This window comes from Ciconia boyciana, chromosome 17 (assembly GCF_034638445.1).
Source record: "Ciconia boyciana chromosome 17, ASM3463844v1, whole genome shotgun sequence".
Classification (NCBI taxonomy): domain Eukaryota; kingdom Metazoa; phylum Chordata; class Aves; order Ciconiiformes; family Ciconiidae; genus Ciconia; species Ciconia boyciana.
Window position 1 is genome coordinate 499,917 of NC_132950.1, and position 23,658 is coordinate 523,574.

At 56.9% G+C, this 23,658-nt stretch overlaps 3 protein-coding genes across 4 annotated transcripts in view; 2 read left to right on the forward strand and 1 right to left on the reverse strand.

The window, feature by feature from the left end:
• Window positions 1–3,820, reverse strand: part of HIP1 (huntingtin interacting protein 1) — a 50,814-nt gene extending 46,994 nt beyond the window's left edge. For both annotated transcript variants that reach the window (XM_072882227.1, XM_072882225.1), the window contains exon 1: window positions 3,634–3,820. In XM_072882227.1, coding sequence (XP_072738328.1) covers window positions 3,634–3,750 — 117 coding nt within the window. In that variant the 5' untranslated portion in view covers window positions 3,751–3,820. The remainder of the gene's footprint in view (window positions 1–3,633) is intronic.
• Window positions 3,821–13,999: 10,179 nt separating this feature from the next.
• Window positions 14,000–14,815, forward strand: LOC140661049 (C-C motif chemokine 4 homolog). Its single transcript, XM_072882635.1, has 2 exons — window positions 14,000–14,127; window positions 14,408–14,815. The coding sequence occupies exons 1-2, from the start codon at window positions 14,055–14,057 to the stop codon at window positions 14,524–14,526; spliced, it is 192 nt and encodes a 63-aa protein (XP_072738736.1). The 5' UTR covers window positions 14,000–14,054; the 3' UTR covers window positions 14,527–14,815.
• Window positions 14,816–16,127: 1,312 nt separating this feature from the next.
• Window positions 16,128–21,658, forward strand: LOC140660765 (E3 ubiquitin-protein ligase TRIM39-like). Its single transcript, XM_072881932.1, has 6 exons — window positions 16,128–16,738; window positions 17,414–17,509; window positions 19,173–19,403; window positions 19,541–19,563; window positions 20,056–20,168; window positions 20,723–21,658. The coding sequence occupies exons 1-6, from the start codon at window positions 16,301–16,303 to the stop codon at window positions 21,292–21,294; spliced, it is 1,473 nt and encodes a 490-aa protein (XP_072738033.1). The 5' UTR covers window positions 16,128–16,300; the 3' UTR covers window positions 21,295–21,658.
• Window positions 21,659–23,658: the final 2,000 nt, after the last annotated feature.

A 23,658-nucleotide genomic window follows, 5' to 3' on the forward strand; every position in this document is an offset into this window, starting at 1 on the left:
TGCTGGGAACAAAGGGAAATTCCCCATGGCAGTCCACGAGTGAAGAAGCAGCACAGCCTGGCATTTCACCCCAGTGTGCATCCTCCATGCCCCGCAGAAGTCTTGCATCCTTCTGACTCTGTTTTCACCCTCAAGACCTTGGCTTATCCAACTGCTGAAGATCTGGTCTTTGCCAAACTAGCCCTTGGCTGGCCAGCACAGAATGACATTTGCTCCTCGGCACCATCATGGCACAAGGATGTCTGCTGTGGACAACTGCAGCGAGGAGAAGGGGAGGGAGACCCAAGGAGGGAAGATCCCAATGCACTAACCTAAATGAGGAGGTCTTCAGACCTTCCCTGCAGAGCTCCAACACCAGGACATGCTCCTCAATACAACCAGGAGAACTCACAGGGGATGCAAACATCAGACTCAGACACCATGTGGAATACAAACATTTATCTCAACATATGGCAGAATTTTCACTTTTGGTGGTTTTTCTCCTCCCTTGGTGACCTTTGCTCTGTCCAAGGATTTATTCTACTGACATTGAGGCAATGAGCAGCAGTGAATCACAGCAAGTGAAACAAAAGGGAGACAGTCCTTGCAACACTCGTCCCCTCCACGGCAGTGATGCATCCCCTACAGCCGTGCACCTGCAGGACAGCACAACTGCAGGATTTGGTGTCCCTGTTGCTCAACGTCCTGTGAAAACTATCAGCAATGATGGAAAAAGAAAAGGGGAGCCCTTGGGTGTGCGTCAAAACCAGATGCCCGATCTCCATGGTTCTCACTGAGCGGTTCCTGCCCAGCAGGCAGCAAAGACACGCACAGCTGCACAACGGCAGGGACACTGTGTTTCACCATGTCCTCAGGTTTCTCACATTTGCATCACCAGGAAAACCGAGACACTTGACCAACCGTGGGAGAACAAAAGAGGCCACTGGGAAATGTATTCCCATGTGTCCCCAAGCCAACAGACGGATGTTGTCAGGGCAGAGACGTTGTGCAACATGATGAGCACCGCGAAAGCATCCCACCACCAGAGCTTCCCACCACCATGCGAGTGTCCCAGTACCAGAATGTCCCACCACCACGAGAGCGTCCAACCACCAGAACGTCCCACCACCAACAGTGTCCCACCACCAGACCTTCCCATCATCAGAATGGCCTACCACCGGAGCGTCCCACGATCACCAGAGCTTCGCAGGGTGCTCTTGTTTTTCCAAGCTGAGTCTCAAACCACATAAATCGGGTGGTGCAAAACCCAAGCAGGTGTTATTCAGGCTCACCAAAGGCCCATTTTGACACACTTTCTGCCTGTTTGGGCTCTTTTAGCCCAGAACAGTCTTTCTGGTGAGTGTGCTGCTGTCACAAGACAGGCAGGTTTGGAGCCGGGGAGGGAATGAGCCTGTATATGCAGAAACATGGGTAAAATCTTCATTTTAAAGGCCATTTAACAGATTAAACTTTTCTTAAGAAAAGTCACTTTCAAAAAAAAACAATCCTAAAAAACCCCAAAACCCACAAAGTTTCTATAAAAAAACCTCAGAAAGAAGAAGTTTGACAAAAACTGTGGATGACCAACATGTGGAAGATCTGAGGGGTGCCTGGCAAGTTCCCTAAAGTGGAGAGAAAGAGAGAATTATGCAAAAAAAAGGGGGGGGGGGAAAGGACTAAAAAAGGAAATTGCACAGAGCTGAACACACAGAAGAATGAAAAGCCAGGCAGGCACTGAGCTCCTAAAAACACATGCTGTGTCATTTGTCTGCAAATCGGACAAGGAAGATTAAATCCAACTAGTACGGATGTGGCAGGCAGCGTGAGGGCTTGCGGCGCTGCCGGCACGGTGTTGGGTGCCGTGTGTGCCGCTCCTCCAGCTGAGTCTGCCGCCCTCTCCGGGTCTGCCCTTCCTGGGGGAGTAGCGGCTCTCGGGGAGCATGTGGGAGCTTTGGGGATCCCACGGGGTCATTTGCTGACACACGGGACCAGGCAGGCAACTGCATGCACGAACTAGTTCCACCTCTAGTGCTATAAATAATTGATTTTTGAGGTAACTTGAGCAAGGAAGGTAAGAAGACTCCCTGTGCATAATCTCACACCCAACCTTAAATCCTGATGTTTCTCTTTCTGCAAAACAACCCCCTCAGAGCTGATCCTTGGTCTTTATTTTCATTACCGAGCCATCACCCATGTGCTGTTCCCGCTCTGGTCTCATCCAAGTCCTGCCCACCCTCCCCGCACCGCTCCCAGAGCAGCCGATCCCGCTGGCTGCCACCTCTGCCCCTCTCCTGCCTCAGTTTCCCTTCCTCTCCCATGGCAGGTCAGGATGGCACTGCTTCGCCTTTACTTTCCATCCCTGGACACAGAGCAGGGGCGAGCTGTCCCCAGCTCCTCCTGCTGCCATCCATCCCTCTTCACGCTCCCTGTGGCATGTCTGGGCATCTGCCCAGCTGCTTCCAAGCCTGTCCTTTCCCCAGACGGCCAGCTTTTTACCCCAAAGCACCCCTGCTGCCCCCCCAGCTCTGCTGCCACCTTCCCCTCTGCGCAGGACATCAAGCTGTCACTTAAAACCCAGGTGAAGGGCAGAAAGGCCCCATCCGGACACGCTGGATGCTGCTGCGGAGCAAACTATGGCCGCTTTTCAACGCGTTGGTGCCTCTTCCCCAGAGCCGCCCGCGGGGGCAGTCCCTGTCCCGTGCCCTGCCTGTGCCAGGTGTCCCCGAGCGGCACGGGAGGTCTCAGGGGGGTAACACCCAACGGGGCGACTGACCCCGCTCGCCACAGAGCTGCCCTGCGTCCCCTCCAGCCAGCGGGGGCAGAGGCTGTCGTGTCCTGAGGGCACAAGATGGAGGCCAGGGTGGAGAGGGCACTGGCCTGGGCACGACGCCTGGCTCCGGCTGGGCTTGGAGGCCAAATCCCACCAGCAACCCAAGCCAGCCCAGCAAGTGCCCCCTGGCCGGAGCCGTGTTTGTCCCCTGCCCCACAGCCAAGGCCAGAGGTGACCCCCCGGCCCCCCGCCAGCAGCCCCACCTGGGACAGCCGCTGGCGGGAGGGGGCCAGGCTGAGCAGGCCGCTGCTGGGCCCAGGCCGCCAGTGCCCCTGCACTCCACTGTCCCCAGGCACGCTGCCCGCCGGGCTCCTCCCTCACCGCCCCCCCGGGGACCCCGTCCTCTGCCCCCGTGGCAACCCACCGCCCTCCCGGGCGGGGCTGGGCTGGCTCCACCCACCCAGAACAGCCCCGCCCACTCAAGCACTCTCCACCTACCTGGAGCAGCCCCGCCCACTGGAGCCAACCCAGCTCACCTGGGCCGGCCCCACCCAGTAAAGCCCCGCCCACCCAGTAAAGCCCCGCCCAGCTGTGCTAACACCAAACTACTGGCCAACCCGAGCTAGCCCCGCCCACCCGGGCCAGCCCCGCCCCCCTGCGGCTCACATGGGCTGCCCCCGCCCATTCGAGTAAGCCACGCCCACCTGCAATAGCCCCGCCCACGTGGGCCAGCCCCACCCAATCGAACCAACTCCAGCTACCTGGCGGGCTCCGCCCCCGGCCGCCCCGCCTCCCCGGGCCGCCCCCGCCCCTCGGGCGGCATCCCCCACCCCCGGTCGGCATCACCCGCCGGGCCGGCCCTGCCCTGCGGCCCCGCCCCGTACCTGGGCACGCTCGAAACTCTCCCGCTCCGCCTCCAGGCCACCGCCGCCCGCCCGCCGGCTCAGCACCTTGGGCAGCGGGTTGGACACCTGCTTCATGGAGCTGCTCACGCGGTCCATGGCCCCGCCGCGCCCGCCGCCGCTCCGGCCCCGCCGCGCCGCGCCCTCGCCACCGCTCCGCTCCGGCGCCGCCGCTGGCTGGACCCCGCGCCATTGGCCCGCCCACCTGCCACTCATGCGTGGGCACGCCCCGCCGGCACCGCCTCCACCCGGCGGCTCCGCCCACCATCCCGCCCCTTCGCTCTCATTGGCCGGTCCCACTGCCACTCGGGAGGAGCCCCCGAGAAGGCCGGCCCCGAGCCGGCTCAGGCAGCCAGCTCACGTGACCGCCGCCGAGCTCACTGGTCTGGTCGGACGCCACTCAACGCCAGCTCCCGCCCCTCCGCGAGAGTCCCGCCCTCTGCCCCGCCTTTAGGGAACGCCCTCTTAGCACCGCCCACCTCAGCCCTGTGGTCACGCCTCCGTGCCATCGCCCTGTGATGACTGGCCTCCGCGCCTGCCTCTCACACCTCGCCGGCCCTCCCCGCGCCTCGCCCGTGCGCGGCGTGGCGCCCCCTGGCGGGGCTGGGGGGGCCGGGGCTGGGGCCGGAGCGGGGGCTCGGGCCGCCTTGCGAGGCCGCTCGGGCCCCGGCCCTGGCCGGGAAGGGCTTCGCGGTGCCCGGCCCAGCCCCGGGGCAGAGCGAGCCCCCCCGGGGCTCGGGAGACCCGGTGCCGAAGGGCTCTGAGCTGCGGCGGGAGCGGGAGCGGGCGGGCAGGCCTAGGGGGGTCCCACAGGCCTGGGCGTGCGGCCCGCACGGCTCCCGCTGCGCTGAGGCCCTGCCCCGGGCTCCCGGCCTGGCCCGGCCCGGCCCCACAGCGGGATGCGGCATCTGCTCTCCCCCGCAGCTTGGCCCAAAATATAAGCAGGCCGCGGGGGAGCACGAAGGCGTGCGGCCCTGCCGGCTCCCCGCGGGGGGTGCGGGGAGCCCTCGGCGTGCGGGTCTGCTGCGCACCGTCTCCCTCCCTCCGCTCGATCGCAGGCTCGGGTCAGCCCCCGGGTCAGCCCCTCCAAGCGCTGTGTGCTGGCTGGGCTGAGCTGAGCTGCACTCCCGGTATCCCGCTGAGCGGCATTTGTCAGGCTTTGCTCAGCCTACGGGATGGATTCGGGGCTTCGTAGTCCTGCCTGGGGCCAGGGGGAGGTCGGGAGAAGGCATCCCGGGGGTGTCGGCGTGGAGAGGGCGACCGCAGCCTGCAGGAAGGTTGTGTGGGCCTTTGCCTTTTGCGTCATCCAAGCTGTGGATGGGGAGCTCTGGAGGGGTGTGTGCTCGGGCAGGAGGCAGCTGCAGGCACAACTGGCAGAGCAGAGCAAGGAGAATAGGTCATTTCTCTGGTAGCATTGGCAGAGGGGCAAAAAAAATGGTTACAGGTGTCTGAAAAACAAGGAAAGAGAAGCAGAGGTTTTCACTTCCCCTGAACAGCTGGCAGATTGAGGGCTGAGATGCTCTTCTGCATAACCTGATCTGGGCTCATGTCTCTGGTCCCCTCACTCATCAGAGACTCGTGCTGGGCTGGTCTTTGCTCTCTCTGATCTTTGCTCTCTCTCAACCCAGTGAATTGCTGGACCCTGGCTGGCTCCTGTGGTTTTGACCAGGAATCCCATCCCACTCTGGAGGTGAATTTCCCACTGGGACCTTTGCCAGAACTTGAACATCTCCACAAAATTCGGACAAATCCGCATTTTTGCAAGGAGACTGAAACTTTCTAAGGCTGCTCCCCAGTTAATCCCCACTGATGGCAAGGGGGCTGTGCTGGGGTCATGCCAGCTGGGTTCCTGAATCCTTAAAAGCAGGTCACACAAAATCAGTGTCTTTGCTTCAGGTGGGGAGTAGCGGTGCAAAACCATCCTGTCTGCAGCTGCCAGGGGTGATGGGGCAATCTAGGAACAACTGTTTAGGATGTGGGTTGTCAGGAGCTCTTGTGCAAGCAATTCTCTCTGCATAACTCACTTTTGTGGCTTATTTTTCAGCTGAAACAATTGCCACACAAGCAGCCTCCTGTAGCTGCCCAGTGGGATGTGTGAACAGGCTGTTCGCATGGTAGACTGTACCCGACTCTGTGTCTTGGATATCACATTCACAGCTGATCGGAAATGGCCTAGACTGTGCAGCAAGGCCATCTCCCACCCCAGCTTGTCTCGACTCCCTGTCTGCCTTCTCCCTAATGTACTTTCTGGAAACCTGCCTCCTTCCTTGGGGCTGGTCCCAAAGGAGGTTTAATGGGTTTAATTCGGCCACTATTGCAGTGAGATGATTAATAATTGAAGAAATGAAGTCATTGCCAAATAGAGATGAAGGAAAGAAAGAACAGAGGAGGGCATTTGACAAAGGACAGCAAGGTCCTTGTGATCTGCCTACCTCTCCCACCCCGCCGCCTGGCTAAAAGCATCCTGTTCCTGCATGACCTCTCCAGCATGCAGCCTGCATCTGGGAGGGCTGGACCTCAACCCCAAGGGGAGGGACCACGAGGCTTTTGTTATCTGCTCCTTCCTACTGAAGAGCAGAGTCACATCTTCTTCTTCCATGGCCAGGGCTGAGTGCCCATTTTGGGACCTGGGCTGGCCAACTGGGAGACTCCTGCCTGGGCAGGAGCAGAGGAAGGCGGCTGGATGCGAGCCAGAACGGGCTGTTTCTATCGGCTGCTCCTGCCTCCTCCAAGACAGGAGCTGTAACAGGATGGAGCCAGGATCTGGCCCACAGGCAGCTGGTCAGACCACCCTGGGATGGCCCAATCCACCCAGTGGCTCTGCTGGATTGTGCTTTGGGGCTCTGGCCCACGCTTGGCTGCTCTGCAGGGATTTGGGAGGCTCCCTTCTGGTGGGACCACATGCTTCATTTTTAGGATGCTCTGCAGGAATTTGGGGGGCTGCTTTCTGGTAGGAGAGGGTGTCTTGCTTTTAGGCAGGTTGACAGATGCTCGGGAAGTGGGGAAGGCACAGGGCTGTTCCTATGTGGGGTCTGTTCCTCTGCCTCAGGTTCCATGGGGAGATGATGGAGAAAGGCTAGTGTGCAGGGCAGAGGAGAGGTGGGTTGGGCACCACTCCTCTCACCCAGCAGGTCCTTTTCAGAAGCCATGGCTGGGTTTCATCTGCTTTGTTGCTGTGTGCTCCTCTTGCTCCTGTCCAAGAGGCTGAACTGCAGCCTGGAGGCAAAGGGTGATGGGAGAGCCTGTCATGGGGGTGTCTGGCCTGTGCGGGGACAGAAACTGGCTTCCGCAGTGCTACCCACCCCAGTGCAGCTGCTTTCACATTTCTGGGACAGAAGACCTTGGTAGATGGCCTGGGCTGTGGACCATGGTCACCTTCCTTGCTTTCAGTATCTACCTGGGTTGTCTGCACCCAGGTATCTTCTGCAGGATGGAGACCAGGGATCTGCTGGGACATGGAGAGGATGGTGTGTCCCCTCTCTTCTTCCCTTCAGGCAGCCTACTGCTCAGCAGTGTGTGACACCTATCAAGCGCTGGCTCAGGCTGGGCAGGGGGGACCGGAGCTGGTCCTTCCCCCCTGCTCCGTAGGACAGCCTCCCCTTGCTGCTCATATGCTCCGAGGGTCCCGCCCGTAACAGCCCTAAAGGGGGCTGCTCCCTCTCTGCCAGGACATTGCTTCTCAGCTTGGTCTCAACCCAAAGGACCTGCAAGCAAGGGGAAAGAAGTGGCAGGAGAGGCGCCAGAAGGGACTGCAGGGGCTGAGGGCCCTGACCAGGGCTGAGGGATGCTCTTTTCCCAGGGGTGGGGGCTAGAGGCTCGCTTTCCAACCCCCCTCCCCAGCCAGAGCCGGGAGAGTCCCAGGGTGCTGCTGCAACCCTCCTCACCCTCCCATGGCCTGGCCCAGGCTCAGGGAGAGCACAGATTCCCCTTGTTTCAGCAAGAAAATAGAGGCACAGAGAGCACCACAGTCCTTCCTCTGTTATCCAGCTGGCTTCGCTGGAGCAGGCGGGCACAGGGCTCTGTGCAAAGATCCTGCTCTCTTTTCCCTGCCGGAGGTGAGCTCCGAAATGCACCCCCTTCAGACACCCCAAGGCACAGTCTCCTGAGCCCACCCGAGCAGACGAGCCGCCCCTGGAGGGCACATCTTCTGGAAAGCCACGCAAGGGGAGGGCAGTGGCCGTGACAAGCCTTCCACAAATGCAATCCTGCAACCACAAATACAACCCTGCCCTGGTGACAGGGCTGTTTGCTCAGTCCCTGGGACAAAAACATCTTATGAGCCAAAGTGCCCACCTGGTGCAGGGAGAGGGCAGGGTCTCGGGTGCAGGGTGGTGGCCCAGACCCAGCAGGAGGGTCCCTGGTAGAGCAAAGAGCACTTGGGGCAGCGCAGTGCACCAGGAAGAGCCTGCGTGTGTGTGTGTTTTCATCTTTTGATCCTGTTTTTTGAATGCTTTGTGCAAACCAGATGCTGCTGCTGAGTCCTTGTCTGCTCATGCTATCAAAGAGCCCCTGGGCTGCTATGTGGGGCGGCGGGTGGTGAAGGGAAGGGACAGTCCTGGTGCGGGAGGGCTAGCTCCCACCCGGGAGGGCGGCCAAGGCAGAGCAACTGCTTGAAAGGGATCAGGGAGAGGGTCTTGGAGAGGACTGCTTAGCTAAGGAGCGTGAGGGTCCATGGGGCCCTCACTTCTGTCCTGGGTGAGGTCTCCTGCTTGCCCAGCTTTTACAAGGAGGGATTTACATCCCCAAAACATCACCAGGTGTATTCTCTGCACTAAAGCCTCAGCAACTACCTCCACTTGTCCGAGAATTCAAAAGCAAAGCTGAGCGTGGTTTCCAGCTGGATCTACAGGAGAGGACCCAAACCCAACCTTGGGCGGCGGTTCTGCGGGGGTGGCTGCCTAGGTGAGAAGCTTGCTCCGGAGCAGGGCCTGGAGGTGGGAATTGTTTGCCATCTGCTGGAAAGCTTCCCCATTGCACGGGCAGCAGGTCCAGGTGGAGAATTGCACCGAGCCCAACCCGCAGCCCTGGGAGTGACCACCTCGAGCTGGCTGCTTGTGCCAGGAGCATGGTGGGAAAGGCTGGTCTCTTCCAAGACAGGACATGGCAAGCTTGCTTTGCTTCTGTGTTATGAGGCAGCCTTTGGCTGCCAGAACGTGATCACTGAGAAAAGGTTTTCTGTGTATGACTTGGGGTGTGCAGGGTTGTGTGTAGGACCCCTGTGCTTGCTGCAGAGGAGCGTGGGTAGTGAATGAGGCAGGGGCTGCAGGGAGGCGTGGGCTGTAGATCTGGAGAGCCAGTCTATCCCTGTCTTCCCTTTGTGATGTGGGCATAACCCAACATTCACCAGTGCGCTGTGGAGGGTTGTCTTTGTTTTCTAGATTCCTGAAATCAACGTCTGGCTTGCAGACGCCACATGTACCTCCAGCTGAAGACAACAGGAGGCAGACTTTGCAAGTACAAAGTGCCACGTAATGCCAAGTGCTCAGAAATGTCAGGTCATGGGTGTCTCAAAGCTAACACCCAAATGTTTTTCTCTTAGTTTCTCTGAACCTCAGCTGCCATAGCTAAAACAGTCACACGGTGCTATAGCTGCTCGGCAAACCCTGCTCAGCTCCAGGCAGGTTGGTGCTCGGTGCTGAGGGCGTCTTCAGGGAAACAAAGATAGATATGCGTGGCTGTAATTTGGCAAAGACAGCCTGCGTCTGTCCTTGGAAGTACTACCAAATTTCTGTGAGGGCCACATCCTGACATGGCAGCTGGCCACCTCCTGCTCTTCAGGCTCTTGGTCCAAAAGTGAGGCTTTTCTAGGTGCCCCAAATTTGTCTTGGAAAATTGCACAAACTGCAGCAATATATTTCTGCCTTGCTGTGTGCTTAGAAACTGTTGGTGTCTTTCTGCTGACATTTACCAAAAATATTCATCTGGAGGCATATCCTGATATATACATTTCAGTCCAGGGATTTCAATGCAATTTCACAAGCTACTCTATAGACCTTACAGTCCTGTAGGACCAAGTGTCTTAGGGAATCAAACATGAACAGTCCCAGAGGATGTAGACTAAGGGTCCATCTAGCCCAGCCTTAGTATCTCCAGATGTGTCCACAATAGACCCCTTGAAGAGAAAGGCAAATATCTGTGCTGCCTTCCTCGAGTGCACTCCCAGCCTCCAACCATTCTCATTTTACAAATCTTCTTAAGCTTATTGCTTTGAAATCCAAGCCCTGACTCAGACACATGGAAATTTCCTTGTCATCACCATGTCCCTTGGCGAGGAGCTCCTTATATGGAGAGTTGCTTCTTTCTGTTCGTTTTGAACCTGGCTCTTGCCAGCTTCATTTGATGGTCCATGGTTCTTGCTCTGGGAAAGACAGCAAATAATCACTATTTGACCCTCTTTCTAGGCCACTCACCATTTTTCAGACTTCAACTCCCATGCTGGAAAGTCTCGATCTCTCTGGAAAATACTTCTTCTCATCTGAGATCTTGCTTGTCTTTCTTGGAGCCGCACCACCCTGTGATCGCTGACTTCCCCCAGTCATTCTCTTTCTGTTTCCAGCTGATTTGCTCCCAGTTAAAACCAGAGTTTCCCACCTTAGTGATCTGGCAGCTCCCAGGGGCACTGTGATAATATGATCCCCCAGACATGACTCCAACCTAAGAGTCAGTGTGCTGGAGCAGGCTGCCTTCACAGCTAAGAAAAGACCTCTTGCATCCCAAATCTGTTCCAGTGATGGATCCAAAGATACCATGTGTGGTTTCTATCGAAAGCTGAAACACACCATAAGGCAGAGGTTTTAGAGACTCCATAAATAGCTACTATTTAGGATGTATGATATGGAGGAGGTTTTAGAAATCAAAATATTTAGAGATTTGCATTATTTGTCTTGGCAGGAAGGAGCAGCCAAGACTGAAATACGAAATCTTCCTTCAAGGAAGGAACCGAGTTGAGGAAAACAGTGAATAGGGGGAATAACAGAGGTGTCAAAACCTCCAAGAATTCCTTTTGCGATGAATGGAAGCAGGAAACAGCCCAGTCTATCTGAAAGAAGAGAGAATTCATTGAAAATGTCTAGGCACATTTATATTCCTGATAGAAAATATTGATTTTTCAGAATGAATCTTGACATTTCCATCAAACCCATATTTGAATATTGCAAGAACATCCAGAACATTCAGCTAAAAGCAGCTCCAAGCTGGGCTGTGTTGGTGTGAGCTGCATCAGCGAGGATGTCTCCAGCTCATTCCTCAGCCTGTTCTCCTCCTCTCAGTTTTATTCTGGTCCCTGTGTGGAGATGTGTAACAGGAACGTTAAGATTGGTCAGAACGGGGAATGTGTGCAAGTGTTGGGTCTGCAAGCACCGGTAGAAATGGCAGAAGCAGGGCTACCCGAATGGTAGACCTTGGTGGCACCTGGGTTAGCAGGTCATCAGTGCATCATGATCATCTCGTCTCTTCTCATCTCAGTCTGATCTCAGTCTCGTCTTTCCATGTGGTTTCCCAGTCTGCCGCTTGGCCAGATCCGTCTCCAAGCCTGTTTCTAGCACCCCCAGCCTCAATCTGCCGTCTGTTGCCTCAGGCAGGGGTGTCAGTCTTGGTCTGTTATCTCGGGCACGTCAAGCTGTCACGTCTCTTGTCTCAGGCAGCACGTCCGTCAGTCATGTGTGGCCAGCCCCATGGGGACAGGGGTGTGCAAGGGGGCCTGCAGTCCAGGCAGCTCCTGCCCGTACACCCTTCTCCCTGCCCAGGAGCCCAACTTCACCCGCACCTTCCCCAGCATCCCTGAGCAGCAACTTTGAAAAAAGGGTGCCAAGAGCTCCCGGAGGTGGGGTAAGCCTGGGTGCAGGGTGAGGGGAGTCGCTTATGGCTAGGCTGGAGGTGCAGCATGGCTGAATTGGGCATAGGGATGAAGGGGAGCTGCTATGTCTCTGCCCTAGATGTCCTGGGAGCACAAATGGACACACACTGCTGGAAGAGGGAGGCAGAGGGAGTGCAGAGGTGCTGTGGATTTGGGATCATGGCTCAGTGCACACCTTCCTTCCAGGCTGGCCCTGTTGCTGGTGGTGCTACCATCTCGTGCCAGGTGTGCTGCAGCCTGCCTGGCCCCTTCTTGGCAGCTCCCCAGGACAGCCACTCTCCCGAGGCTCCCTGCTAGATTAAGCTAGATACTTCAGGCCAGAAGAGCAACTCCTAACCGCTCATGGACCACTGATGGACCAGCAGCAGGCTGACATCTTCCTAGCCCCACTCTGTACAGTGTGTGGGGGTGAGTGGATCCAGCCCAGGACATTGCTGGTGGGACCTCGCGCCCCTGGGGGTGCAAGGCTTCATCCTAGCATCTGAATGGGCTCTGGAGCACAGGACAAAGGGGATTATAGAGCAGGCAGGCTCCCAGATGAATCCTGAGGTCCTTGGCTGTTCAGGGCGGGGTACCATGAGTCCTTCTCTGCCACAGGCGGGTAAAGCCTCAGCCTTGATTCGGGCTGTCTTGATTCACTCTCGCTCTGGGAGTTTAATCCCTCAGCATGATTTGGGATGGCAGCAATCCCATCAATGGGGAAAGAGAGATGCAGAGAAACAAAAGATGTGCCAAGGCCTTCACTGCTGCAAAGCTGGGCACTGAGCTATGATGGCTGCAGAGGAACTGTGGGCTGTGGGCTGAATGCGGGCTGCCTTTTTGCTGTGTGATGGGAGATGCCTGTCGCTGCTAAGGAAGCATCTTTCCAAAAGCCCCACTGGCAGCATGTGCCTTGGGGTCCCAGGGCTCTGCAGGCAAACCCTCCCTGGCTGCCCACTCCAGGCTTGTACGGGCTTCCTGCCTCCACGGCAGCAAGGCACCCACGTGTGGTCTCACCCTGGCTCAGTTTTGCTCATGCTTAGTAACACAGTGTTTTAGTGAAACAAAAGGCTGTGTGTAAAACAAATCCTGCAATGCCACCTAGCCCACACTTTCTAACAAGTTGGGCTCAGTTTTTCAAAGAGTTCGGTCTACCGAGACGTGATGGTGGTGTGCGTCATGCCCTGGAGCACTTGGGAGCCCCAGGCCTTGAATCAGCTCTCCTTCAGCCGGTCCAGGGAATCTCCTCATTTCCCTTCTAGTTCCTCCTTTGGGTTCCTACAAGGCCACCACTTTGGGCAGTGGTTTCTTTTTTTGTAATCATCCTCCTCCACAGAGGAGCTAGGTCCCTTTCTTCACTGGACCATCACGAAAGGCAGCCCGCTCATGTGGCTTTCCCGCTGTGGCTGCGGTTGTCCAGTGCCCAGACACATTCAGTAGCACCATGAAGACCTCACTCTTCCTCCACTCTCCTGAGGCTTCATCCACAAGCCTTTGCCTGGAAGTCAGCAGAGCCTTTCTGTAGGGATGTAGCATTTCCGACAGGAGTTTCTCTGCCGGCACAGTGACACCATTCGTGTCCCAAACAATATGAGCTAAACCAGCAAATCTCTTCTGTATCTGTCTGTGGCTGCTGGGACAATGACAAAGCAACATCAGGAGGATGTTGATTCTACACTGCTGGAACCAAATAATCATCTAAGCCAACTCTGCTGTGCCAACATGGTCATGAGCTTCTAAAGCTCTTTGTAAACATTACTGGCTGATTCTCATGTCCATGGGTAACGTAGTGCTATTTTAGCTGTCACTGGTATTTGTGAAACTGCAATGTAGCGACAGAACCAGTTTCCTGATGACTTGCTGCAAGCGATGGTCAAGAACAGGAGAGGAGCCCACACCTGGGGTGGCACCGTGCTCTACCCTCTGCTCTGTGTGCTCGCATACTGATGGCGCTCTGGGTCCCATGGAGAAAGCCCCTGTCTCCTTGGGGCAGTGCTGCAAGTGGGGCAGGGCACAGCTGCTGGGCAGGCAGCGGGGAGGGCTGCCTGACTTACAGACTCTCCCTGCTCCTGTCGCTGTGGGAGAAGTGCATTGTCCCCAATCTGTCTGTGATGCAGATACTCTAGGAAACATGAGTGCGTGGCAGCCACGGTCATTTTCCATTCATTGCCATCATGTGACTTCTAGGCAAGAGGTCTATCTACTGATCTTCTGAATGGTTACTTCTAGGTTGTCTACCGAGTCCTTTAGTCAGGGGAAAGGAAAAGAGAGATCATGTCCTGTTCTCTATAATTTCATGGAATCATATCATTATATAATATGCCACATCAGGGCACTACTCTCATTGGGCTCCGGGCACTTCCCTCCACAGGACTGCGCAGCACCCTTGACACAGCACTTTTTCCATTATGTCATGTCGTGTAGCAATGTTTCCGGCATGTTTCCATCCTCGCTTACTGTCTCCCCCTATAAAGGGGGCTGAACCCAGGGATCCCACATCAGGCACAGCAAGGGGCTCTCTGCAGCAGTGTAGCCTGACACCTACAATTTATCTCCACCCAACAGGAGCATGAAGACCTCCACAGCTGCCCTTGCTGTACTGTTTGTGGCTGTCCTCTGCTACCAGGTCTCCTCTTCTCCAAGTGAGTCCAAGCTCACCTGTCCGAGGAGCTCTCTCCTCTTTCTTTCTGCCGTATAAGGTCTAGTAATGCTTGGCAGCTCTTCCTTCCGTGCATCTGCTGTGGAAAAGGAGAGGCGCGTCTTGCTACTCTTTGGCTTCCTGAGAGAAGGATGGCTGTGGTGGGAGCCCGTGGTGGGAGCAGCACCTCCTCCAGTGGGGACCTTCTGGTCTTCTGACCCTGCTTCCCCCCACTGGCACTTTTCCTGGTCTGGTTTAATCAGAAAACTTAACTTCTCTTCCAGCTTCTGTCAACTTTTCTGGTCCCTGCTGCATCCAGTACAGCTCCAAACCGTTTCCCTCGAGCCGCGTGGTGATGTATGAGCGCACAGGCAGCCACTGCCCCCAGCCAGCCGTGATGTGAGTAGATCTCCTGCCCAAATCCTGGGGGACCCTGCTCCACTGAAGGGTGGCAGCACCAGAAGACCCCACATCTCACCCCATCCTGGCAAGGGAAAACACCAGGCTGGGCTCTCCTTTGTTAGGAGAACAGCCTGGAAACATCTCAGAGGCCAATCCCACATCGCAGGCAGCCCGTTTCTGGATCTCCCTATTAGATTTGAGCCAAAAGAGCTTCTGGTGGTCACCACCCTCATCCCCAGAGAGCAGGACCCAGGCAGGATGGTGTCCCAGCTGGAGTAGGCATGCTGGGGACGAAGTGGCTTAAGTGGCAGAGAGCAAGACAGTAATGACATTAATGACATTAATGACAATGTAATTACATTAAGCCAACCCCCTACCCCATATTTCCCTGGGGTTGTTCTGCAGCTATAGAGGTGTCTGGTTTGGTGGGGTTCACCAGTGGCAAGGAGCAGGTGGTCTCTCCTCTCCTCTCCTCTCCTCTCCTCTCCTCTCCTCTCCTCTCCTCTCCTCTCCTCTCCTCTCCTCTCCTCTCCTCTCCTCTCCTCTCCTCTCCTCTCCTCTCCTCTCCTCTCCTCTCCTCTCCTCTCCTCTCCTCTCCTCTCCTCTCCTCAACTGAATTTCCTTTTGCAGATTTATCACAGTCACTGGCAAGATGGTCTGTGGCAAACCTGATGATAAGTGGGTCCAGGACATCGTGAATCGCCAAAAGGACAAGGCAGACAGTGGATGAGCAACGCCCTGCTCCCTCCAAGCATCACCTCTGTGACAACCTTCTCTCATGGGCACCTCTGAGACACCTCCCTTCTTTCTTATTGCCTGTGAATTTGGCAGACTATTTAATACAGTGTTTAGCTCTTTTATTTAAGTTTATGCAACGGTATTTTTAATTTATTTGGCATTTTCAGTGAAACTTTTCATTCTAATTTGTACTGATTGTGTTGAAGTTATTTTGTGTAATAAAAAGGAGCAAAATCTGCAGCTTCTCCCACTGGCTCTCGGGATGCTTCATGGAGGCTGTGCTGGGCAGCAGCGGCTGGGAGGGGGTCCAGGCTGACGCAGGAGGTCTGCGGGGCAGCGGGGTGGCTGCACACCCCCCAGCACAGGGTGGAGCGGTGCTCATCCTGCCTGCTCCCAGCAGGGCTCTGGCAGCTGCCTGTGCCTCCTTACCCCTTGCCTGCCAGCTGTGCTTGAGCCTGCCCCGGTCAATACCCAAGCTTGTGGCTCTCTGCGGCGGGTGGGTGTCACGGGGGATGTTGCAGCGTGAGTGGCGGCGTGGTAAGGCGCGGGGGTCACCGAGCTTGGTCAGCGCCTTCAGGCAGCTTGTGAGCAGGCAGCTGGCAGGCAATGCCGGGGCTCCCGCTGCAACGAGGGGCCGCTTGGCTCAGCAAACACGAGAGACGACCCCGTCTCCTCTGCCATCGAGTGCCTGGGGTTATCTATGGGCACGGATTATTTCTGGTGCTTCCTAATTTGTCCCGCTCTCCTGGCAGGGTTTTCCTTTCGCTTCTACCCGCTGGGGCCAGAGGAAGCCCCAGCCTTTAGGGCTGGCTGCAGCTGTCGGCCAGCGCCATGCTCCTCCCCCAGCCGGTGCGGAGGCTCCCACGGCCGGTGCCGCACGGCAGCGAGGCCGTCTTCTCCTCCGGGCTTTCATGGCACTGCCGGTGCCGCCTTGCTGTGAGGCTACCGCAACTGCGCCTGCCTGCGAGCCTGCCTTTGCTGGTTGACCCTGCGGGTAAGGAAGTGCCTGGCGAGGCCGCCCGGCCGCAGAGGCCACCATGGCGCTGGTGGGTGCCCTGGAGCGGCTGCAGGAGGAGGCCATCTGCCCCATCTGCCTGGAGTACATGAGCGAGCCCGTCAGCATCGACTGCGGGCACAACTTCTGCCGGGGCTGCATCGCCAAGCACTGCCAGGAGAAGGGTCTCTGGGCCGACGGGCCCTTCTCTTGCCCACAGTGCCGGGCCTCCTGCCACCGCAGCGGCTTCCGACCCAACAGGCAGCTGGCCAACATCGTGGAGAGCATCCGGCAGCTGGGGCTGCGGGGCGGCCCGGGCACAGAGACAGAACCGGGGACCCCGCTCTGCGCCCAGCATGACGAGCGCCTCAAGCTCTTCTGCGAGGAGGACGAGGAGGCCATCTGTGTGGTGTGCCGGGAGTCCCTGCACCACCGCTCGCACACCGTGTACCCCATCGAGGAGGCCGCACAGGTGTACAAGGTAGGGGAGGTTGGGGCACCGGGGGTCCCCGTCCTGCCCTGATGCACCCTGGGCACGCTGGTGCCAGGGGGATTGGCCACCAGGACCCCACCGCCCCTCTCCCAACAGCCCTGGCAGCACCGCCAGGAAAGCAGAGGAGAAGGTGGCAGAGACGGCGACACCCACCCAGCCGCTCTCCTGCTGGCAAGAGGCTAGACCCGCTGGCTCCCAAATTATGGAGGCACCCAGGCTCACCCCTGTTGTCTGGGTGCACGGAGGCAGCCTGGCTCCCTCCGCAACCCCCCAGAGAAGGGGTGGTGGTGGGTTGCCCTGGGGACGGTTTGCCTTGGTGGAAGGGTGCACCCACACCCCATGTCCCAGTGGTGCTCCCGGCAGCACGCTGCCAGCCGCCCCGTGCCCCGGCATTGTGGCGAGCAGTCATTTTGTTCTCCAAAACCTAAACAGTGAGAAAAATATGGGTAAAACCTGAGGAGCGCGGAGAGGGTTAACACCGCGAGCAGAGTGAAGAGCGCAGCTGCTGAGTTTGGGTGCCAGGGCTGGCACCGCCTGGAACGGGGTCACTGTCCCCTGCTTGCCCGCTGGCACCAGCGGTCCCAGGGCAGAGGGGGCCCGGCCGAACTGCAGTGCTTAGTGGGTGCTGCTGGGGTGAGCTAAGCCCCTTTCTTCTCTTTTCAGGTAAAACTCCAGAAATCCCTGGAGCATCTTTTGAAGGAAGTGGAGGACATGAAGAAGCGTGAGTCAGCGGAAAGGATGAAAACCCAGGAGTGCAAGGCAGGTGCCTGGCTTAATTCTTAAAGAATCAGCTTCAGAGATATCAGCAATTATGATCTTTTCTGGGGCCGTGAATTTGGCGTAGTCCTCAGGATGGGACATGTCCCCATGTCCTGCTGTTGTATGGAGGACTGGTGCTGGAAACCAGGCTCAGTGACCGTGTGCGGCTCTATAAAAAAACTAAAAAGGTTTGCAAAGAAATACTTTGCAAAGAGCAGCACACCAGCTCCACCGAAAGCACGGGGGCTTGTGTGCCAGTTAAACAAATAGACACTGAGTATTTTTTATTTGCCTTTTGTTTTACAACATGTGCTTGAGTTACAAGCCAGGCGTGAGCCATACGGTGAGCTCTGCTTCACAGCAACAGGAACTAGAAGTGTTTTCATTTAAAAAAGAGAAGCTGAATTACTGCACCTCTGCCTGACTCCAGGCAGTCCCGGGGAGATTTGATGCCAGCAAAACAGCTGCATTTCATGTCCCTCCGGGGTGGAAGCTGGAAAGTGAAAGTAACGGCAGAAAAGGAAACGAAACTGCTGGACCGAGTTATCCAGCCCTGAGCTAGAGTTGATGATTAATCAGCTTTGGCAGGGAAAACTGGTTTCTCCTGACTCCCCTAGTTATTTGCTCAGCTCCCCTGCCTGCCTGCCGTAGCCCGGCCAAGCGGGTGGCAGGTTTTTGGGGTGCCCCTGCGTGCCCATCGTCCCCCTCGGGGCTGGGATGAGGCCGGGGATGGAGGTTGTGAAAGAGCTGTGTCACTCTCCCCCCGCCCGCCTGAGTCAGGGCTCCAGGGCCGCGGCTCAGCTGCCTCCAGCTTCCTCCCGGCCCGGTGGCTTGTTGCGCCTTTTTAGTAAAAAGGAAAAAATGTCCCTTGCGAGCGGTGGGGGGGAAGTGGCTGTGACTGTCCTGGCTTATCAAGCCTTCGTGACTCAGGTGCAAGAAATCATGTGCGTGGATAGAAATATAAATGCAGTTCAGTTTCATTTATCTTCTGCATTTTGAGGTTTCATGGTCCTAGCTAACCGCTACGTGTTTTCCTGATGCTTCAGATTTTGAGCAAAGTGCCAATTTTTAGGGCTCACGCGAAAAACCCTAAAGCACTGGCAGACCCTGCGTGTTGCTGGCTGTAGTGAGAGCTCTCAGACACCCGGGGAGTCCTCCCTGCCCCCCCCTTTCCATCCCTCCCCAGCCCTGGGGCTTCTTCCACCTCTTTCCCATTGCTGTGGGTTTTTCCAGACATGGAGTATTTCCTCCAGGCTGCCAGAGCAGCGGGTTAGCCTGAATCCAGCTGGAGGGATGAGTTGTACCACATCTAACAAAGACCTACCCTGACACCTGATGGCATCTCCTTGCAGCCCAGCAGCCCCTCCTCCAGTCCCCCCATGCTGCACCGAGGCATCATTAGACATCTGAGGTCCAGCTGAGCAGAAATGCCCAAGGCAAAGTCGTGCTGCTGGTAAATTGAGGATGTCAAGTGGGAGCTCAGGCGAGGTGAAAGCACAGCAGTTAGCCTCTGGCTGTTTTTTTTAAATAAATGCACTTATTAAAAATATACGGTGGTTTCCCAAGGCCTGATGCCGGGTTTTGGATGCCAGAGAATCTGGCTCTCTCTCAGCTGCCTGGCTAATGTTGCCTTGCTTCACCCTGTGTATCTTCTTATCGCAAGGAGACGGTGAAGAAAAAGCGGGAGAGGATTGTGAGCGAGTTCGGGAAGCTGCATCGACTGCTGGCTGATGAGGAGAAGCTGCTGCTCCAGAAGCTGGAGGAGGAGGAGAAGCGGATTCTGCTGATGATCAATGAAAACCTGGCCAGGCTGGTGGAGCAGAAGTCCTTGCTGGAGGAGCTGATCCTGGAGATAAAGGAAAAGACCCAGCAGCCGGCCGACAGGCTGCTCAAGGTCAGGCTATGCCTCCAGCCCCACTAACTCAGCCCTGATGCCTTTGCCTTCTGGGCGGGTGGCCGGGGCCAGGCTGGCTGGTGGGCGCGAGGCTCTGGAGTCCCACACCCAGAATGGTTTTTCTCTTCTCCTTCTAGGACATGAAAAGCATCCTGAGCAGGTAGGTACCCATGCTTGTTCCTCCTACCGTCCCGGCTGCCTCCAGGCTCTGAGACGTTCGTGTCTGCTCCATGCCAGTCACCCCTTGTCCTCCCTGCCCAGCGTCTGCTTTGGTCCTCCCTGGGGCTGACAAAGGAAGGACTGAGACCAGCAGGGGCTGGAGAAGAGAATCCATCCTCTTCTTCCAGGGCTCCAGAGCCAAGGTCTTGCCTGGCCTTGTGATGTGTGAGATGCCTCCCCTCCTAAGGGACATGCTGCCCAGCTGGCCTCGCTCCTTCCTTCCCAGGGACTGCCGCTCCCCGCATCATTTAGCTCTGGTCCCACCAGGCTTGCTGATAAGCAAGCGGTTATCCCTAGTGCTCTTCACAGCCAAAGAGCTCAAGGGAGGAGATGCATCTGTGAAGCCAACAGAAAGGCATTAACTGCCCCTCAGCAGGAGACTGGCTGTGCTGTGGGCTCTGGGTACAGCCCATGGGCATCGCTCTCCCTTCAGGTGCGAGGGGGTAAAGTTCCAGTCCCCCAAGGCTGTGTCCGTGACCCTGAAGGAAAACTACAGCATCCCCGAACGCTGCCTGGGCATGAGGGACATGCTGAAGAAGTTCAAAGGTAAGGGGGCTGCTTTTGTGCCAGCTCCTGGCACATTTGGCTCTGGTCCCCACCCCCCCCAACCTTGGGGCACGGGGGAATTTTTTCTACAAGCTTTGTCCAGCTGGTCCCAGTTTGTGTACTGATGAGTTCAGGCTGGTTTCATGGTGGGGAGACCTTCCTCGTTCTGGTCTTGGATGGGTTGTGAGGTGACCCTGAATCCTAGGAGCTCACTCAGGAGTTTCAGGCTCCGTGTTGCCCATGAACTCTTGCTTTCAGTGTTGGCTGTTTCTGAAGCTGTGCTGGGGGCTGCGGAGCCACCGTCATTCTGTTCCTGCTCTGCAGCCAGATGCCAAATATTTTGATGTGGTTTATGGTTAGCATGATTTTCTGTATTGCACTTCCCCACTGCTGGGCAGTGCTGAGAGCTGTGCAAAACCATGGGCAGAAGCAAATAAATGTGGGAGGTAGGAAGATCTGGAAGAGCCCGGCATCCAGGTCACAGGCACTCGCTCGTGTCTGCACCTGCAGACCCCTGAAGCCCTGTCTGTCCTTCCACCCTTCTCTCGCTCCAGTGGACGTGACTCTGGACCCTGAAACGGCACACCCTGAGCTCACCCTGTCTGAGGACCGCAAGAGCGTGCGGCGCGGGAGCAAGAAGCTGCTTCTGTCCCTCTTCGACAACCCCAAGAGGTTCAGCACTGCTCCGGTGGTGCTGGGGAGTCAGGTCTTCTTCTCAGGCCGCTGCTACTGGGAGGTGCAGGTGGGAGACAAGCCTGAGTGGGGCTTGGGGCTGTGCAGGGAGTCTGCCAGCCGGAAAGGCAACATCCTCTTCTCCCCAAACAACGGCTACTGGGTGCTGTGGCTGCAAAACGGGGGCAACTATGAGGCTCTCACCTCGCCCGTGTCCCCTCTGACCCTGAGTGTGAGACCCCGGCGCATCGGGATCTTCCTGGACTACGAAGCAGGAGAAATCTCCTTTTACAACGTGAGCGACCGCTCCCACATTTACACCTTCACTGACAAGTTTTCAGGGAACCTCCGGCCTCTCTTCTTCCTGGGTGCCTTTTTGGGGGGCAGAAATGCAGAGCCCTTGGTGATCTCCTGGGTCAGGGACACGCAGGGGACTGGGTGCATTGTCCTGTGACAGCGGCTGCCCTGGCTTCTCACCAGCGGGCAGAGACCTGGGAGCCTGACTGGCTCCTCCCGTGAGCGGTGCAGCACTGGGGAAATAGCTGTGTGCCTTGGCGAGCATCACAGCAGAGTCCCTGCGTGCTCCTGGCTGCCGGGGGTGACCCACCAAGTGTGACACCCACCGTGTGCCATGCCCGTGCTGGGAAGGGCGCTTTGAAGCGGGGACTTATGTGCCATAACCCGCTGTGCTGCCAATGGGAGCCCACTGATCACCACTGCCCTGCTGCTCATCTCACAGGCTGCTGGAGAAGGGTGCACGCCCAGCCTGCTGTGTAGTGGTGATTTTGGTGTGAATTGTACTGGAACAAGGCAATAAAGGGTTGATTTGGGGAGCCTTGTGTGGTTAACAGTGTGGTTTTGTGGTGCGGCCATCTCTGCTCGTTAGCCCCAGCTAATCTGCAACATCTCAGAGGGCAAAGGGTGCTGCTGGACCTGGTCCTCTCCGGCTCAGAGAGGGTCCTCGAGAGATGCCGCTGTGGCATCAGTGGGACACCGCAGCAAGCCAGGCACCTCCCAGGCAGGGATTTGGTAGTGGCAGCTGCCTGTGTAGTTGGCCACGCTTCAGCCTCACGGTGCTGGGGCCTGGGGTGGAGGCAAGGGGACATCTGTATGGGTGTGGGTGCTGCACTGCCTGGTGGCTCCTGGGCTGCTCTCTCTTGTCCCCTGGAAGGGAGATCACCTGCAGTTTGGTAGGTCCAGCCCCTCTGCCTCCCCTCACGAGCCCCGTGGGTGGGAAATCTCCAAGCATGGGAAGCTGTGCATTGCACACCCCAGGACGGGGACGCTTCAGGGACTGCAAAACCCAGGGAAAGAAAAATAACCCAGCCTCTGCTGATGTCTCCAAAGGTCACCTTTGGTCTCTCCATCCCCTGGGACATCCCTTCTCCTCCAGGCTGTACTGCTGCCCCAGGCTCTTGCCTCAAGCAGTCTGCCACCGTGTTGCTGGAGGAAAAGCTCTCAGGTCCTTAAGCTCAGCTGTGGCATCAGCCAGTCCTACTCATCTAAACCAAAGTGCCTGTGGTCCACAGGGCCAGGAGGCAGGAGACGCTGCCCTGGGGGCAGATGGGGCAGAGGCTATGCCAGCAGCTGTGGACTGCCAGCTGGAGCAGCTGCGGAGTGTGCCCTTCAGACAAAAATAATGAAGCTGCTTAATTTCAAGACCGATTCAATTCAACTAAAATGAGATTTGATAAAGCACGGCCTTAAATGCTCAGCACAATTTCTCTGGGGATGTCCTCAATGGTGCTTTAGGAATCTCCTAGTGAAAAATGACCTGAAATAGCAGTTCCTCTCAGCTGAGTTTTGTAGCGTTTTGGGGAGTCCCACCCTCCTCCCTTCAGCTGCAGGCTCTTTCTTTTGGAGGCTGCATCGCAGAGAGAAGAGGCCATCTAGAAGAGCCCAGTTCCAGCTTTGCCATGTCCCAGGAAGGAGGGTCTCGGTGGGCTCTGCAGCTCATGACCTCCATGGAGATCTTACAGAGGGAGTTTATGGAGCCTGAGAAGATAAGAAAGGACATGAACTTTGAGGTCTTGGCAGGGGGCTGGAAGCGGAGGCAGTTGTGGGGGGGAGTGGTGAGGACAGCCAGGGAAACCTGTTGTGCAGGGTGACAGTTGGGAAGGGACCAGGCTAAATGTCACAGAACCAGGGGCGGGAGGAGGTGGTGGGATGGAAACTGTCCAGAAAGCGAGAGTAATCTGACCATGGCAAGGTGACAGACGAGTGGCACTTGCTGTGGCGCTGGAGTGACGAAGAGTGTTTCCAGAAGAGGCAGGAGGAAGTGCAACAGTTCAGAGATCTTGCAAAGAGGGGGAAGAAATGAATGAGCAGAAAGGATGTGAACTCACCCAATGCAGCATCCAAAGTGTTCCTAGAAATCATGAATCTGCCTCACCCAGGAAGGTTAAAGGCATGAGACAGCTCTGAGTATCCAATAAAATTTTCTGTCTAGTGGACTCTGCATCACCTGCAACTAAGAAACTGCTCGGGGCAGATACCATTCTGCCCTGAGATGCGCAGACTGGTTGGCAATGGGCAGCTAGAGAAAAGCCAGGAGCACTGGGACCTGGCTTTTAGAGCTCCCTGCTGACTTAAAGCTAAAGCTGTTCCTAAAGCTATTTGCAAGCAGGTTTTCTGTTTAAGTCATGACAAGTCGAGCTTGCCCCTGTCCTCAGTAGAAATGCATTTATTGCCTGGCTGTGGCCTCCACACAGATCCTGCCCAGCAAGGACCAGGTCCTGCTCAGACCACCCGGCCCAGCCGTGAGGGATGGCTGCACGGCACAGCGCAGTCAGACCCGAGCACGTGGGTCTTCCTGCAA

Excerpts from the sequence above, each read along its gene's own strand:
- LOC140660765 (XM_072881932.1), top strand. The coding sequence starts at position 16,301 with ATGGCGCTGGTGGGTGCCCTGGAGCGGCTGCAGGAGGAGGCCATCTGC. Across the intron at positions 17,510-19,172 it reads TGAAAACCCAGGAGTGCAAG|GAGACGGTGAAGAAAAAGCG; the intron begins GCAGGTGCCTGG and ends TCTTATCGCAAG. Across the intron at positions 19,404-19,540 it reads CGGCCGACAGGCTGCTCAAG|GACATGAAAAGCATCCTGAG; the intron begins GTCAGGCTATGC and ends TTCTCCTTCTAG.
- LOC140661049 (XM_072882635.1), top strand. The coding sequence starts at position 14,055 with ATGAAGACCTCCACAGCTGCCCTTGCTGTACTGTTTGTGGCTGTCCTC. Across the intron at positions 14,128-14,407 it reads CCAGGTCTCCTCTTCTCCAA|CTTCTGTCAACTTTTCTGGT; the intron begins GTGAGTCCAAGC and ends CTTCTCTTCCAG.